General features: G+C 59.6%; 1 protein-coding gene across 1 annotated transcript; it reads right to left on the reverse strand.

The window, feature by feature from the left end:
* Window positions 1-360: 360 nt before the first annotated feature.
* Window positions 361-15527, reverse strand: LOC134672926 (2-phosphoxylose phosphatase 1). The gene is made up of 7 exons (XM_063530877.1): window positions 15152-15527; window positions 14590-14739; window positions 13816-13954; window positions 13218-13390; window positions 2894-2968; window positions 2414-2588; window positions 361-2211 (listed from the first exon to the last, which is right to left on the reverse strand). Exons 1-7 carry the CDS (start codon window positions 15270-15272, stop codon window positions 633-635), a joined length of 2412 nt encoding a protein of 803 aa, XP_063386947.1. The 5' UTR covers window positions 15273-15527; the 3' UTR covers window positions 361-632.
* Between the last annotated feature and the right edge of the window lie 229 nt (window positions 15528-15756).

The raw sequence follows: 15756 nt of genomic DNA on the forward strand, positions 1-15756 counted from the left end.
AAAAAGCGCATTTTACTACACACCGCGCCTTAAGACTGCGTCGACCGTCCAGGGGCGCCCTCATTAGTGGAATTGTGTTTTATAATAAATAAACCAGTTAATTTCTGTACTTATACATGAATCAGTATAATATGTAGGTATTAATATTGTTATCCTACTTATTCCCCAACTTTTGGTCTTATTCCGAAGTACCATTTAGTAAGTTTCGGCCCGGCCGAAAGGTTCGGCCGTTTTTTGGCCGAAACCGAAACTACAGCCGAAACATGATTTTTTGGCCGAAACTGGCCGAAACCGAAACCGAAACCGAACCTTCGGTCGGACACTACATTCATGCCAGTACGTTACTTTTAGCGCCATAATAAGAAAAATTAACCATATTTAAAAGGCCAGTACGGCTTTTTTTATAAGAGAGCGAATGTTACTTTGAATCACATACGTTATTTGTGGATTCCTAATGGAAAGGTCCTTATGCACATGAATCAACAAGACCCTTCTGTGATGGAAAGCCACATTTTGTCAGCACATGCAGTGAGACAGCGACAATTACATATTCGTAGTACTAAGACAAAGTCTTTAAGTCCACTTCAGACGTCGCTAATATCTAATAATAATAGTTTAACAAATTTGTTAACCTAAACATGTTTGAGATTCCCATAGGTAGCACAAGCGTCCTTAAAGTTGGTCACGTTAAAAATAGCAAAATAATCGTCATGTATAAACCTAACAACGTTCTCTATAGGACACAAGTAAGTATTATACGTCTTCATATCGTCTATCGGGTCCACTACTTTCATCACTATACTCTGCTTAGTTTTACAAAAACTCAATTTATTTGTAACATCTTCCCCATTGTAAACAACCCTGAAGTAAAAATCTTGTGCTACCGCTTTCCTTTTAGTAAATTTGAATTCGTCGCGTAAATCTTTTTTTCTATAAACTTCGAAGATCATTCTAGAAGCATAGTGTACGTTATAGTGTTGATAATTAGTTAAACCAAGTGCTAAAATCAACGGTTGCAGTGTTTTGTCATGTCCAGAATATATGACTATTTTAGGTTTATTCTCTGAGATCATTCTAATCATATTTTGCACTATGTTGTGCATTAATCCGTACGCTAAAAGCAAGCCTCGTTTTCTATTATGTATATTTTTGATTTCTTGTCTGTAACTCCATTCTAAATACGCGAATAAAGACGTTATATGATCCTTTCTTATACAAAATTCCTCTGTTATTTCTGGTGTAGGTTCCTTATATTCCTCATCAAAATCTGTATCCATGCGAGCGTCATTTGGAAAATTAAAGTCTGCGTCTAAATTCTTTTTAACTATGACAACATCATCATATGCATCCGCATTATCCATATATCTCTGCTGATAGTATAATAGCTTCTCTCTTTCCATTTGAGCATCGAAATCTAAAGGAGCTTTCTGCTTATCTTTAGTATCGTAATATTTACCGATGATATCTCTAGCTTTCCTCCCTATCTCGTTGTTGAAGTCTAACTGGTTGTTAATGTAATCCAATTCCATGTTAAGAGTGTCTATATCTATGTCTAATAAATTCCTTTTAGGCACAGTGTCTTTGCGATTTTCCAATTCATTTTCGTATTCTGCTTTTCTCATATTATTCCTTTCAGGTAAGTTATTGTGGAAACTTTCATGTCCTTTTACAGTTAGTTTAAGATTTTCTGAACTATTACTATCCTTATTAGGAGACTCGCGCTGTATTTGTGCGTTTGGTATTTGTTCTTTAGGATTTCTGTTATCTATGTTGGTAACCTCTTTATATTCTAGTAATTTTTTCTCAAGAACAGTATCCTCGTGAAACTTTCTATGTCTCTTCAAGCTTAGCTTCTCTTTCTCAGGTTTTTTAATAGAAATATCTTCATCACCGTTTCCCGGTACTTCTTTGGTTAATATATCTCTTTCAGATTTTCTATTATCCACATTTACCTTATATTGTAGCAACTTTTTCCCCGGCACGGTATCCTCTCGAAGCCTCCTATTCCTCTTCAAGCTGATCTTCTGTTTCTCAGGTCTCCTCACACACGGCAGCGGCGAGTCGTGGCACATGTGAGCCAGGACTCCGTCGCGTACCATGTCGGGCTCCGGGTGCTCCTGCGACTCGAAGAGCACGGTGGAGAGCTTGGTGACCAGCTCTTTTAGTGCTGGGTGGTTGTCCAGGCGGTGTTTTGCTTGGATGCTGATTTTTCTGGAAGAATGCATGTGGGTGAAGATTGGTGTTTTGGGTTTTATTAACAATATTACGACAATAAACATCGTGGTACATGGATATAATGAATAACAACAGCAGTAATAAAATCTAGAAAAATAGCATACATCCAAAATCAAATTCTTTGGTTTAGTGAGAACAAGAGACTACACACCTTATTGCAACGAGCTAAGGTACTGACTTGTTCAAGGCGTGGTGTGCAGCACACGCACACTCGCGGAAGCAGAAGGCGACGCTATGGCTCTCTCTCGCTCTAGCGAGCCGAGCGCCCGCATTGGCACCCGCTAAGCCCCAGGCGAGCCCCGCTAGGGACTGGAACGTTCGGCGGTATCGCGTGCTGTACATTATTACTTCTCCTGGAATCAATTAAAAACAATGTACTGAGAGTTACAATAGTTTAAAATAGAATGTGCAGTTATAAAAGTGAGATTTTTTAAAATATTCTTTGAACTTGGCCAGACATGGAAAGCTAATTTTGTCAGTAGAAAAGGTCACCCAAAAATTCATGTGCAAAGAGTGCATCTCCCATTCAAATTTTGAATTTAGCGTTTTTTATGCTAACAATTTGGTTTGCTAGACCATATGCATTTTGACTAGTTAAATTTTATAAGAGTACTTGGTATGTCTAAGAAACAACATAAATTAACGTAGTTTGACTAACCTGTATCTCGTTTTCCCGTCGGATCTGAATTATCTAGCCCAAGTTTTTCTCCATACGCCTCTTTCAGAATATTGCCTGAAAATAAGATGAAATATAAACGTTAAACATTAAACCAACACACATTCCATAAGAAATACCTTTTGGAAGCATACGGAAATCCACTAGATTTATTGTTGTAGTCTTTATTTTGAAATATCTGTATATTTATCTCTTTCTTTTATTATTTTCTTATTCTTATATCAACAGCTTAAGTGACCTAAATTTTTCTTTTAACACTGAAGTAGATATGTATAGTTGCTCGATTTGTAGCTGGCCCAGAAGTGACAAATTTGTTTTTCCATTTCTTCACTTTGAATCTTATTGCAATTTCCATAGGAGTTGTAATTCAATAACCGGTAAAAGTGATCGATGCAGGTAGCAAGCGCCGTTTTACTTAACAATAGACAAAGGATTGGCCGCTGAGGGCAGCTACAAATGTAACGAGTACAAGACATACCGACGGTGAGCATCTGCAGGAGGCCTTGCGGCGTGAGCTGGCCGAGCGCGCAGCGCGTGGCGGCGCCGGCGGCGGCGCGCGGCGGCAGCGCGGGGAAGTAACGAGTACAAGACATACCCACGGTGAGCATCTGCAGCAGGCCTTGCGGCGTGAGCTGGCCGAGCGCGCAGCGCGTGGCGGCGCCGGCGGCGGCGCGCGGCGGCAGCGCGGGGAAGTAACGAGTACAAGACATACCCACGGTGAGCATCTGCAGCAGGCCTTGCGGCGTGAGCTGGCCGAGCGCGCAGCGCGTGGCGGCGCCGGCGGCGGCGCGCGGCGGCAGCGCGGGGAAGTAACGAGTACAAGACATACCCACGGTGAGCATCTGCAGCAGGCCTTGCGGCGTGAGCTGGCCGAGCGCGCAGCGCGTGGCGGCGCCGGCGGCGGCGCGCGGCGGCAGCGCGGGGAAGTAACGAGTACAAGACATACCCACGGTGAGCATCTGCAGCAGGCCTTGCGGCGTGAGCTGGCCGAGCGCGCAGCGCGTGGCGGCGCCGGCGGCGGCGCGCGGCGGCAGCGCGGGGAAGTAACGAGTACAAGACATACCCACGGTGAGCATCTGCAGCAGGCCTTGCGGCGTGAGCTGGCCGAGCGCGCAGCGCGTGGCGGCGCCGGCGGCGGCGCGCGGCGGCAGCGCGGGGAAGTAACGAGTACAAGACATACCCACGGTGAGCATCTGCAGCAGGCCTTGCGGCGTGAGCTGGCCGAGCGCGCAGCGCGTGGCGGCGCCGGCGGCGGCGCGCGGCGGCAGCGCGGGGAAGTAACGAGTACAAGACATACCCACGGTGAGCATCTGCAGCAGGCCTTGCGGCGTGAGCTGGCCGAGCGCGCAGCGCGTGGCGGCGCCGGCGGCGGCGCGCGGCGGCAGCGCGGGGAAGTAACGAGTACAAGACATACCCACGGTGAGCATCTGCAGCAGGCCTTGCGGCGTGAGCTGGCCGAGCGCGCAGCGCGTGGCGGCGCCGGCGGCGGCGCGCGGCGGCAGCGCGGGGAAGTAACGAGTACAAGACATACCCACGGTGAGCATCTGCAGCAGGCCTTGCGGCGTGAGCTGGCCGAGCGCGCAGCGCGTGGCGGCGCCGGCGGCGGCGCGCGGCGGCAGCGCGGGGAAGTAACGAGTACAAGACATACCCACGGTGAGCATCTGCAGCAGGCCTTGCGGCGTGAGCTGGCCGAGCGCGCAGCGCGTGGCGGCGCCGGCGGCGGCGCGCGGCGGCAGCGCGGGGAAGTAACGAGTACAAGACATACCCACGGTGAGCATCTGCAGCAGGCCTTGCGGCGTGAGCTGGCCGAGCGCGCAGCGCGTGGCGGCGCCGGCGGCGGCGCGCGGCGGCAGCGCGGGGAAGTAACGAGTACAAGACATACCCACGGTGAGCATCTGCAGCAGGCCTTGCGGCGTGAGCTGGCCGAGCGCGCAGCGCGTGGCGGCGCCGGCGGCGGCGCGCGGCGGCAGCGCGGGCAAGTAACGAGTACAAGACATACCCACGGTGAGCATCTGCAGCAGGCCTTGCGGCGTGAGCTGGCCGAGCGCGCAGCGCGTGGCGGCGCCGGCGGCGGCGCGCGGCGGCAGCGCGGGGAAGTAACGAGTACAAGACATACCCACGGTGAGCATCTGCAGCAGGCCTTGCGGCGTGAGCTGGCCGAGCGCGCAGCGCGTGGCGGCGCCGGCGGCGGCGCGCGGCGGCAGCGCGGGGAAGTAACGAGTACAAGACATACCCACGGTGAGCATCTGCAGCAGGCCTTGCGGCGTGAGCTGGCCGAGCGCGCAGCGCGTGGCGGCGCCGGCGGCGGCGCGCGGCGGCAGCGCGGGGAAGTAACGAGTACAAGACATACCCACGGTGAGCATCTGCAGCAGGCCTTGCGGCGTGAGCTGGCCGAGCGCGCAGCGCGTGGCGGCGCCGGCGGCGGCGCGCGGCGGCAGCGCGGGGAAGTAACGAGTACAAGACATACCCACGGTGAGCATCTGCAGCAGGCCTTGCGGCGTGAGCTGGCCGAGCGCGCAGCGCGTGGCGGCGCCGGCGGCGGCGCGCGGCGGCAGCGCGGGGAAGTAACGAGTACAAGACATACCCACGGTGAGCATCTGCAGCAGGCCTTGCGGCGTGAGCTGGCCGAGCGCGCAGCGCGTGGCGGCGCCGGCGGCGGCGCGCGGCGGCAGCGCGGGGAAGTAACGAGTACAAGACATACCCACGGTGAGCATCTGCAGCAGGCCTTGCGGCGTGAGCTGGCCGAGCGCGCAGCGCGTGGCGGCGCCGGCGGCGGCGCGCGGCGGCAGCGCGGGGAAGTAACGAGTACAAGACATACCCACGGTGAGCATCTGCAGCAGGCCTTGCGGCGTGAGCTGGCCGAGCGCGCAGCGCGTGGCGGCGCCGGCGGCGGCGCGCGGCGGCAGCGCGGGGAAGTAACGAGTACAAGACATACCCACGGTGAGCATCTGCAGCAGGCCTTGCGGCGTGAGCTGGCCGAGCGCGCAGCGCGTGGCGGCGCCGGCGGCGGCGCGCGGCGGCAGCGCGGGGAAGTAACGAGTACAAGACATACCCACGGTGAGCATCTGCAGCAGGCCTTGCGGCGTGAGCTGGCCGAGCGCGCAGCGCGTGGCGGCGCCGGCGGCGGCGCGCGGCGGCAGCGCGGGGAAGTAACGAGTACAAGACATACCCACGGTGAGCATCTGCAGCAGGCCTTGCGGCGTGAGCTGGCCGAGCGCGCAGCGCGTGGCGGCGCCGGCGGCGGCGCGCGGCGGCAGCGCGGGGAAGTAACGAGTACAAGACATACCCACGGTGAGCATCTGCAGCAGGCCTTGCGGCGTGAGCTGGCCGAGCGCGCAGCGCGTGGCGGCGCCGGCGGCGGCGCGCGGCGGCAGCGCGGGGAAGTAACGAGTACAAGACATACCCACGGTGAGCATCTGCAGCAGGCCTTGCGGCGTGAGCTGGCCGAGCGCGCAGCGCGTGGCGGCGCCGGCGGCGGCGCGCGGCGGCAGCGCGGGGAAGTAACGAGTACAAGACATACCCACGGTGAGCATCTGCAGCAGGCCTTGCGGCGTGAGCTGGCCGAGCGCGCAGCGCGTGGCGGCGCCGGCGGCGGCGCGCGGCGGCAGCGCGGGGAAGTAACGAGTACAAGACATACCCACGGTGAGCATCTGCAGCAGGCCTTGCGGCGTGAGCTGGCCGAGCGCGCAGCGCGTGGCGGCGCCGGCGGCGGCGCGCGGCGGCAGCGCGGGGAAGTAACGAGTACAAGACATACCCACGGTGAGCATCTGCAGCAGGCCTTGCGGCGTGAGCTGGCCGAGCGCGCAGCGCGTGGCGGCGCCGGCGGCGGCGCGCGGCGGCAGCGCGGGGAAGTAACGAGTACAAGACATACCCACGGTGAGCATCTGCAGCAGGCCTTGCGGCGTGAGCTGGCCGAGCGCGCAGCGCGTGGCGGCGCCGGCGGCGGCGCGCGGCGGCAGCGCGGGGAAGTAACGAGTACAAGACATACCCACGGTGAGCATCTGCAGCAGGCCTTGCGGCGTGAGCTGGCCGAGCGCGCAGCGCGTGGCGGCGCCGGCGGCGGCGCGCGGCGGCAGCGCGGGGAAGTAACGAGTACAAGACATACCCACGGTGAGCATCTGCAGCAGGCCTTGCGGCGTGAGCTGGCCGAGCGCGCAGCGCGTGGCGGCGCCGGCGGCGGCGCGCGGCGGCAGCGCGGGGAAGTAACGAGTACAAGACATACCCACGGTGAGCATCTGCAGCAGGCCTTGCGGCGTGAGCTGGCCGAGCGCGCAGCGCGTGGCGGCGCCGGCGGCGGCGCGCGGCGGCAGCGCGGGGAAGTAACGAGTACAAGACATACCCACGGTGAGCATCTGCAGCAGGCCTTGCGGCGTGAGCTGGCCGAGCGCGCAGCGCGTGGCGGCGCCGGCGGCGGCGCGCGGCGGCAGCGCGGGGAAGTAACGAGTACAAGACATACCCACGGTGAGCATCTGCAGCAGGCCTTGCGGCGTGAGCTGGCCGAGCGCGCAGCGCGTGGCGGCGCCGGCGGCGGCGCGCGGCGGCAGCGCGGGGAAGTAACGAGTACAAGACATACCCACGGTGAGCATCTGCAGCAGGCCTTGCGGCGTGAGCTGGCCGAGCGCGCAGCGCGTGGCGGCGCCGGCGGCGGCGCGCGGCGGCAGCGCGGGGAAGTAACGAGTACAAGACATACCCACGGTGAGCATCTGCAGCAGGCCTTGCGGCGTGAGCTGGCCGAGCGCGCAGCGCGTGGCGGCGCCGGCGGCGGCGCGCGGCGGCAGCGCGGGGAAGTAACGAGTACAAGACATACCCACGGTGAGCATCTGCAGCAGGCCTTGCGGCGTGAGCTGGCCGAGCGCGCAGCGCGTGGCGGCGCCGGCGGCGGCGCGCGGCGGCAGCGCGGGGAAGTAACGAGTACAAGACATACCCACGGTGAGCATCTGCAGCAGGCCTTGCGGCGTGAGCTGGCCGAGCGCGCAGCGCGTGGCGGCGCCGGCGGCGGCGCGCGGCGGCAGCGCGGGGAAGTAACGAGTACAAGACATACCCACGGTGAGCATCTGCAGCAGGCCTTGCGGCGTGAGCTGGCCGAGCGCGCAGCGCGTGGCGGCGCCGGCGGCGGCGCGCGGCGGCAGCGCGGGGAAGTAACGAGTACAAGACATACCCACGGTGAGCATCTGCAGCAGGCCTTGCGGCGTGAGCTGGCCGAGCGCGCAGCGCGTGGCGGCGCCGGCGGCGGCGCGCGGCGGCAGCGCGGGGAAGTAACGAGTACAAGACATACCCACGGTGAGCATCTGCAGCAGGCCTTGCGGCGTGAGCTGGCCGAGCGCGCAGCGCGTGGCGGCGCCGGCGGCGGCGCGCGGCGGCAGCGCGGGGAAGTAACGAGTACAAGACATACCCACGGTGAGCATCTGCAGCAGGCCTTGCGGCGTGAGCTGGCCGAGCGCGCAGCGCGTGGCGGCGCCGGCGGCGGCGCGCGGCGGCAGCGCGGGGAAGTAACGAGTACAAGACATACCCACGGTGAGCATCTGCAGCAGGCCTTGCGGCGTGAGCTGGCCGAGCGCGCAGCGCGTGGCGGCGCCGGCGGCGGCGCGCGGCGGCAGCGCGGGGAAGTAACGAGTACAAGACATACCCACGGTGAGCATCTGCAGCAGGCCTTGCGGCGTGAGCTGGCCGAGCGCGCAGCGCGTGGCGGCGCCGGCGGCGGCGCGCGGCGGCAGCGCGGGGAAGTAACGAGTACAAGACATACCCACGGTGAGCATCTGCAGCAGGCCTTGCGGCGTGAGCTGGCCGAGCGCGCAGCGCGTGGCGGCGCCGGCGGCGGCGCGCGGCGGCAGCGCGGGGAAGTAACGAGTACAAGACATACCCACGGTGAGCATCTGCAGCAGGCCTTGCGGCGTGAGCTGGCCGAGCGCGCAGCGCGTGGCGGCGCCGGCGGCGGCGCGCGGCGGCAGCGCGGGGAAGTAACGAGTACAAGACATACCCACGGTGAGCATCTGCAGCAGGCCTTGCGGCGTGAGCTGGCCGAGCGCGCAGCGCGTGGCGGCGCCGGCGGCGGCGCGCGGCGGCAGCGCGGGGAAGTAACGAGTACAAGACATACCCACGGTGAGCATCTGCAGCAGGCCTTGCGGCGTGAGCTGGCCGAGCGCGCAGCGCGTGGCGGCGCCGGCGGCGGCGCGCGGCGGCAGCGCGGGGAAGTAACGAGTACAAGACATACCCACGGTGAGCATCTGCAGCAGGCCTTGCGGCGTGAGCTGGCCGAGCGCGCAGCGCGTGGCGGCGCCGGCGGCGGCGCGCGGCGGCAGCGCGGGGAAGTAACGAGTACAAGACATACCCACGGTGAGCATCTGCAGCAGGCCTTGCGGCGTGAGCTGGCCGAGCGCGCAGCGCGTGGCGGCGCCGGCGGCGGCGCGCGGCGGCAGCGCGGGGAAGTAACGAGTACAAGACATACCCACGGTGAGCATCTGCAGCAGGCCTTGCGGCGTGAGCTGGCCGAGCGCGCAGCGCGTGGCGGCGCCGGCGGCGGCGCGCGGCGGCAGCGCGGGGAAGTAACGAGTACAAGACATACCCACGGTGAGCATCTGCAGCAGGCCTTGCGGCGTGAGCTGGCCGAGCGCGCAGCGCGTGGCGGCGCCGGCGGCGGCGCGCGGCGGCAGCGCGGGGAAGTAACGAGTACAAGACATACCCACGGTGAGCATCTGCAGCAGGCCTTGCGGCGTGAGCTGGCCGAGCGCGCAGCGCGTGGCGGCGCCGGCGGCGGCGCGCGGCGGCAGCGCGGGGAAGTAACGAGTACAAGACATACCCACGGTGAGCATCTGCAGCAGGCCTTGCGGCGTGAGCTGGCCGAGCGCGCAGCGCGTGGCGGCGCCGGCGGCGGCGCGCGGCGGCAGCGCGGGGAAGTAACGAGTACAAGACATACCCACGGTGAGCATCTGCAGCAGGCCTTGCGGCGTGAGCTGGCCGAGCGCGCAGCGCGTGGCGGCGCCGGCGGCGGCGCGCGGCGGCAGCGCGGGGAAGTAACGAGTACAAGACATACCCACGGTGAGCATCTGCAGCAGGCCTTGCGGCGTGAGCTGGCCGAGCGCGCAGCGCGTGGCGGCGCCGGCGGCGGCGCGCGGCGGCAGCGCGGGGAAGTAACGAGTACAAGACATACCCACGGTGAGCATCTGCAGCAGGCCTTGCGGCGTGAGCTGGCCGAGCGCGCAGCGCGTGGCGGCGCCGGCGGCGGCGCGCGGCGGCAGCGCGGGGAAGTAACGAGTACAAGACATACCCACGGTGAGCATCTGCAGCAGGCCTTGCGGCGTGAGCTGGCCGAGCGCGCAGCGCGTGGCGGCGCCGGCGGCGGCGCGCGGCGGCAGCGCGGGGAAGTAACGAGTACAAGACATACCCACGGTGAGCATCTGCAGCAGGCCTTGCGGCGTGAGCTGGCCGAGCGCGCAGCGCGTGGCGGCGCCGGCGGCGGCGCGCGGCGGCAGCGCGGGGAAGTAACGAGTACAAGACATACCCACGGTGAGCATCTGCAGCAGGCCTTGCGGCGTGAGCTGGCCGAGCGCGCAGCGCGTGGCGGCGCCGGCGGCGGCGCGCGGCGGCAGCGCGGGGAAGTAACGAGTACAAGACATACCCACGGTGAGCATCTGCAGCAGGCCTTGCGGCGTGAGCTGGCCGAGCGCGCAGCGCGTGGCGGCGCCGGCGGCGGCGCGCGGCGGCAGCGCGGGGAAGTAACGAGTACAAGACATACCCACGGTGAGCATCTGCAGCAGGCCTTGCGGCGTGAGCTGGCCGAGCGCGCAGCGCGTGGCGGCGCCGGCGGCGGCGCGCGGCGGCAGCGCGGGGAAGTAACGAGTACAAGACATACCCACGGTGAGCATCTGCAGCAGGCCTTGCGGCGTGAGCTGGCCGAGCGCGCAGCGCGTGGCGGCGCCGGCGGCGGCGCGCGGCGGCAGCGCGGGGAAGTAACGAGTACAAGACATACCCACGGTGAGCATCTGCAGCAGGCCTTGCGGCGTGAGCTGGCCGAGCGCGCAGCGCGTGGCGGCGCCGGCGGCGGCGCGCGGCGGCAGCGCGGGGAAGTAACGAGTACAAGACATACCCACGGTGAGCATCTGCAGCAGGCCTTGCGGCGTGAGCTGGCCGAGCGCGCAGCGCGTGGCGGCGCCGGCGGCGGCGCGCGGCGGCAGCGCGGGGAAGTAACGAGTACAAGACATACCCACGGTGAGCATCTGCAGCAGGCCTTGCGGCGTGAGCTGGCCGAGCGCGCAGCGCGTGGCGGCGCCGGCGGCGGCGCGCGGCGGCAGCGCGGGGAAGTAACGAGTACAAGACATACCCACGGTGAGCATCTGCAGCAGGCCTTGCGGCGTGAGCTGGCCGAGCGCGCAGCGCGTGGCGGCGCCGGCGGCGGCGCGCGGCGGCAGCGCGGGGAAGTAACGAGTACAAGACATACCCACGGTGAGCATCTGCAGCAGGCCTTGCGGCGTGAGCTGGCCGAGCGCGCAGCGCGTGGCGGCGCCGGCGGCGGCGCGCGGCGGCAGCGCGGGGAAGTAACGAGTACAAGACATACCCACGGTGAGCATCTGCAGCAGGCCTTGCGGCGTGAGCTGGCCGAGCGCGCAGCGCGTGGCGGCGCCGGCGGCGGCGCGCGGCGGCAGCGCGGGGAAGTAACGAGTACAAGACATACCCACGGTGAGCATCTGCAGCAGGCCTTGCGGCGTGAGCTGGCCGAGCGCGCAGCGCGTGGCGGCGCCGGCGGCGGCGCGCGGCGGCAGCGCGGGGAAGTAACGAGTACAAGACATACCCACGGTGAGCATCTGCAGCAGGCCTTGCGGCGTGAGCTGGCCGAGCGCGCAGCGCGTGGCGGCGCCGGCGGCGGCGCGCGGCGGCAGCGCGGGGAAGTAACGAGTACAAGACATACCCACGGTGAGCATCTGCAGCAGGCCTTGCGGCGTGAGCTGGCCGAGCGCGCAGCGCGTGGCGGCGCCGGCGGCGGCGCGCGGCGGCAGCGCGGGGAAGTAACGAGTACAAGACATACCCACGGTGAGCATCTGCAGCAGGCCTTGCGGCGTGAGCTGGCCGAGCGCGCAGCGCGTGGCGGCGCCGGCGGCGGCGCGCGGCGGCAGCGCGGGGAAGTAACGAGTACAAGACATACCCACGGTGAGCATCTGCAGCAGGCCTTGCGGCGTGAGCTGGCCGAGCGCGCAGCGCGTGGCGGCGCCGGCGGCGGCGCGCGGCGGCAGCGCGGGGAAGTAACGAGTACAAGACATACCCACGGTGAGCATCTGCAGCAGGCCTTGCGGCGTGAGCTGGCCGAGCGCGCAGCGCGTGGCGGCGCCGGCGGCGGCGCGCGGCGGCAGCGCGGGGAAGTAACGAGTACAAGACATACCCACGGTGAGCATCTGCAGCAGGCCTTGCGGCGTGAGCTGGCCGAGCGCGCAGCGCGTGGCGGCGCCGGCGGCGGCGCGCGGCGGCAGCGCGGGGAAGTAACGAGTACAAGACATACCCACGGTGAGCATCTGCAGCAGGCCTTGCGGCGTGAGCTGGCCGAGCGCGCAGCGCGTGGCGGCGCCGGCGGCGGCGCGCGGCGGCAGCGCGGGGAAGTAACGAGTACAAGACATACCCACGGTGAGCATCTGCAGCAGGCCTTGCGGCGTGAGCTGGCCGAGCGCGCAGCGCGTGGCGGCGCCGGCGGCGGCGCGCGGCGGCAGCGCGGGGAAGTAACGAGTACAAGACATACCCACGGTGAGCATCTGCAGCAGGCCTTGCGGCGTGAGCTGGCCGAGCGCGCAGCGCGTGGCGGCGCCGGCGGCGGCGCGCGGCGGCAGCGCGGGGAAGTAACGAGTACAAGACATACCCACGGTGAGCATCTGCAGCAGGCCTTGCGGCGTGAGCTGGCCGAGCGCGCAGCGCGTGGCGGCGCCGGCGGCGGCGCGCGGCGGCAGCGCGGGGAAGTAACGAGTACAAGACATACCCACGGTGAGCATCTGCAGCAGGCCTTGCGGCGTGAGCTGGCCGAGCGCGCAGCGCGTGGCGGCGCCGGCGGCGGCGCGCGGCGGCAGCGCGGGGAAGTAACGAGTACAAGACATACCCACGGTGAGCATCTGCAGCAGGCCTTGCGGCGTGAGCTGGCCGAGCGCGCAGCGCGTGGCGGCGCCGGCGGCGGCGCGCGGCGGCAGCGCGGGGAAGTAACGAGTACAAGACATACCCACGGTGAGCATCTGCAGCAGGCCTTGCGGCGTGAGCTGGCCGAGCGCGCAGCGCGTGGCGGCGCCGGCGGCGGCGCGCGGCGGCAGCGCGGGGAAGTAACGAGTACAAGACATACCCACGGTGAGCATCTGCAGCAGGCCTTGCGGCGTGAGCTGGCCGAGCGCGCAGCGCGTGGCGGCGCCGGCGGCGGCGCGCGGCGGCAGCGCGGGGAAGCTGTGGAACGGGCCCGGCCCCGCCACCCACCAAGCGCGCCCCGTCGAGCTCGTGTTCGACACCCATTCTTCGTACCTACAGATATAACCTACATAAATAATCGAGGTCGTCGTCACGAGATAATTTCTGCACAAAGCAGCAATATACACAAATACATACCTTATCCGAGACAAACGCACGATTAGGTTATGCATTTATTGCGTGAGGTGTTTTTGAGAATTTTTAAACCCCCTCTTGAGATTTGCCTTGACCTGGTCTCTTCTCACTCCCTCTCAATCTCACGTGGAATAGGCATGCATTGAATTTATTAAAAAAAACCGTCTGCATTGTTATTTTGTTACTTAATAGTGGTATTTGGAGGCACCAGGCTGTATCTCATGATCCGTGTTGAAATTTTCACAGATGATGTATTTCTGTTGCCGCTATAACAACAAATACCAAAAAATACAGAACCCTCGGTAGGCGAGTTTGACTCGCACTTGACCAATTTTTTAACTTACCTCTTTAACAAAGTTGACGGTGGTGGAGTGTCACAGGGCAGTTTGTCTCCCCCATGCAGATGTGTAAGGGGTCCTCGGTCACCATGTCTTGTAACAACTAACACTCCTTGCAGAAGCCAAGTATCACTGTCCACCACAGCTGGAACACCATTATAGAAAGTTACGATGTGAAAAAGCCATAATTAGCAGCAGAGTTTATTAAAATGGATAATTTTACATACTTAAATATAAAAGATTAATAATAAAATTTGGTCAGTGGGCAGCAAATGTTAAGTTTATGTGCATGATGTTAATGATTAATTAAATCTCAACAATTTTAATATGAAACATGAAGAGAAACAGATTATTTTATTTTAGATATATTTAGGGTTGTTAATTTTAATTTAGTATTATTTATAGATGTATTTAGTTCATAAGTTATTTATTTGTTTTTCTACTGTCTTTTTCCTATGAAATAAATTATCCATTAAACATTAAAAAAAAAAAAAAAAGAGAAACAGATTGATACTACAGATGTAGCGCATAATTGTTTTCCTTCATATTTTCTCAGAAAAATTTGTGTCTGTCGTGCTAGTTGAATCAATGTCATTACCTCCTGTACCAAAACTGACTGAAATAGTTTGTAAGTTTCCATGAAAATATGAAGGAAAACAATTATGCACTACATCAGATGTACAGATTCTGTACTATCAAATTTCATTTCCAGCAGAATCTTGTTTGATTTATAATTTGGACACTAATTTTAAATACTTAGAAGATAAGAAATCTAATCACCTTCAGCACCCCTCACAATACTGTCGGGTGGATTACATGAGCGTAGATATATCTTCCTATACTTGATATCACTTTTGGATATGTATTCATTCTGCACAATCTTCTTGATCACAGTTGCATCTTCTCCAATTGATATGTATTTGTACATTACTAGAAAACATGAATTTATGAATTTACTGAAGCCTTCCAAAGTCAGTAAGAGTATAAAAAATAACACAGTTTCTTTAACAAAGCTGCAGTATTTAGTTGTATATATCTTTATTAAGATTATATTTACCTAAGGAAATTAATAATACTTTCACCACACCAACACAAAGCAAATATTAAATGTAAAATATCAAACAAAATCAAATCCAGATGAATGTTATTTAATATTTAGCATCCAAAATCATCATTTAAGTCAATTCTACCAGCAAACATAAGAAAATAACTCAAAATTTGCATTTGATTACTTTGCCTCACATGTGAATAAAATGCAACTTTGCTATCAGTTTTTTAAATGCAAAGTAAACCTGTCCGAACTGGTGTGGTGAAAAAATATTTGTGTATTAAAATTACTCACCCGTTATTAAGAAACAGATCCATATACTCATCCCAACATAGCAGTAAAACGCTCTATGGTGAAACGAAAATTTCATGATTTCAGCAATCATTTTACTTTTGTTTACAATTGTAAGCGGCATACTTTAATTCAAGACCATTCTTATCAGATAAAACCCACTCTCGAGTTAATTATGAACGCTTAAATTATTTTTGTGTATAACATTTCGCAGCTACGCCTACGCAAATAGTTGAATTTAATTGAATTCATGTTTACTTGAAGTCTAACACAAAATACTAAACTATACTAAATAAATACACAAGTTAAACAATTTCCGCAAATACTGCCGTCGTACATCATCTCAAATTTTCGGATTCTGGCGATTTTGCTTTTGTGAAAGGAGAAGGACCACAGATTATAATCAAAAGTAGCACAGGCACAAAACTAATGTGACAGCTGTCAGGTACAATGAAATTTGTTTATGTTGTCAGCGGTTTTGTGTATAGCTCAAACAAGATGAGGGCGTATGATGGACGCAGCTATTGTCGCTATCGACCACCTATCGACGTAATAGCTCCTCCTTTACTTTTTAACATAACGTAATTGAATGAAACAGAACACCATCA

This window comes from Cydia fagiglandana, chromosome 17 (genome assembly GCF_963556715.1).
Source record: "Cydia fagiglandana chromosome 17, ilCydFagi1.1, whole genome shotgun sequence".
Taxonomy (NCBI): domain Eukaryota; kingdom Metazoa; phylum Arthropoda; class Insecta; order Lepidoptera; family Tortricidae; genus Cydia; species Cydia fagiglandana.

What these genes read in the sequence shown, in the direction of transcription:
- LOC134672926 (XM_063530877.1), bottom strand. Translation starts at nt 15,272, where the DNA reads ATGCCGCTTACAATTGTAAACAAAAGTAAAATGATTGCTGAAATCATG. An exon ending in GATCTGTTTCTTAATAACGG is followed by an intron (nt 14,740 to 15,151) that starts GTGAGTAATTTT and finishes CATGTTTTCTAG; the next exon opens with TAATGTACAAATACATATCA. An exon ending in TATTGTGAGGGGTGCTGAAG is followed by an intron (nt 13,955 to 14,589) that starts GTGATTAGATTT and finishes ATGGTGTTCCAG; the next exon opens with CTGTGGTGGACAGTGATACT.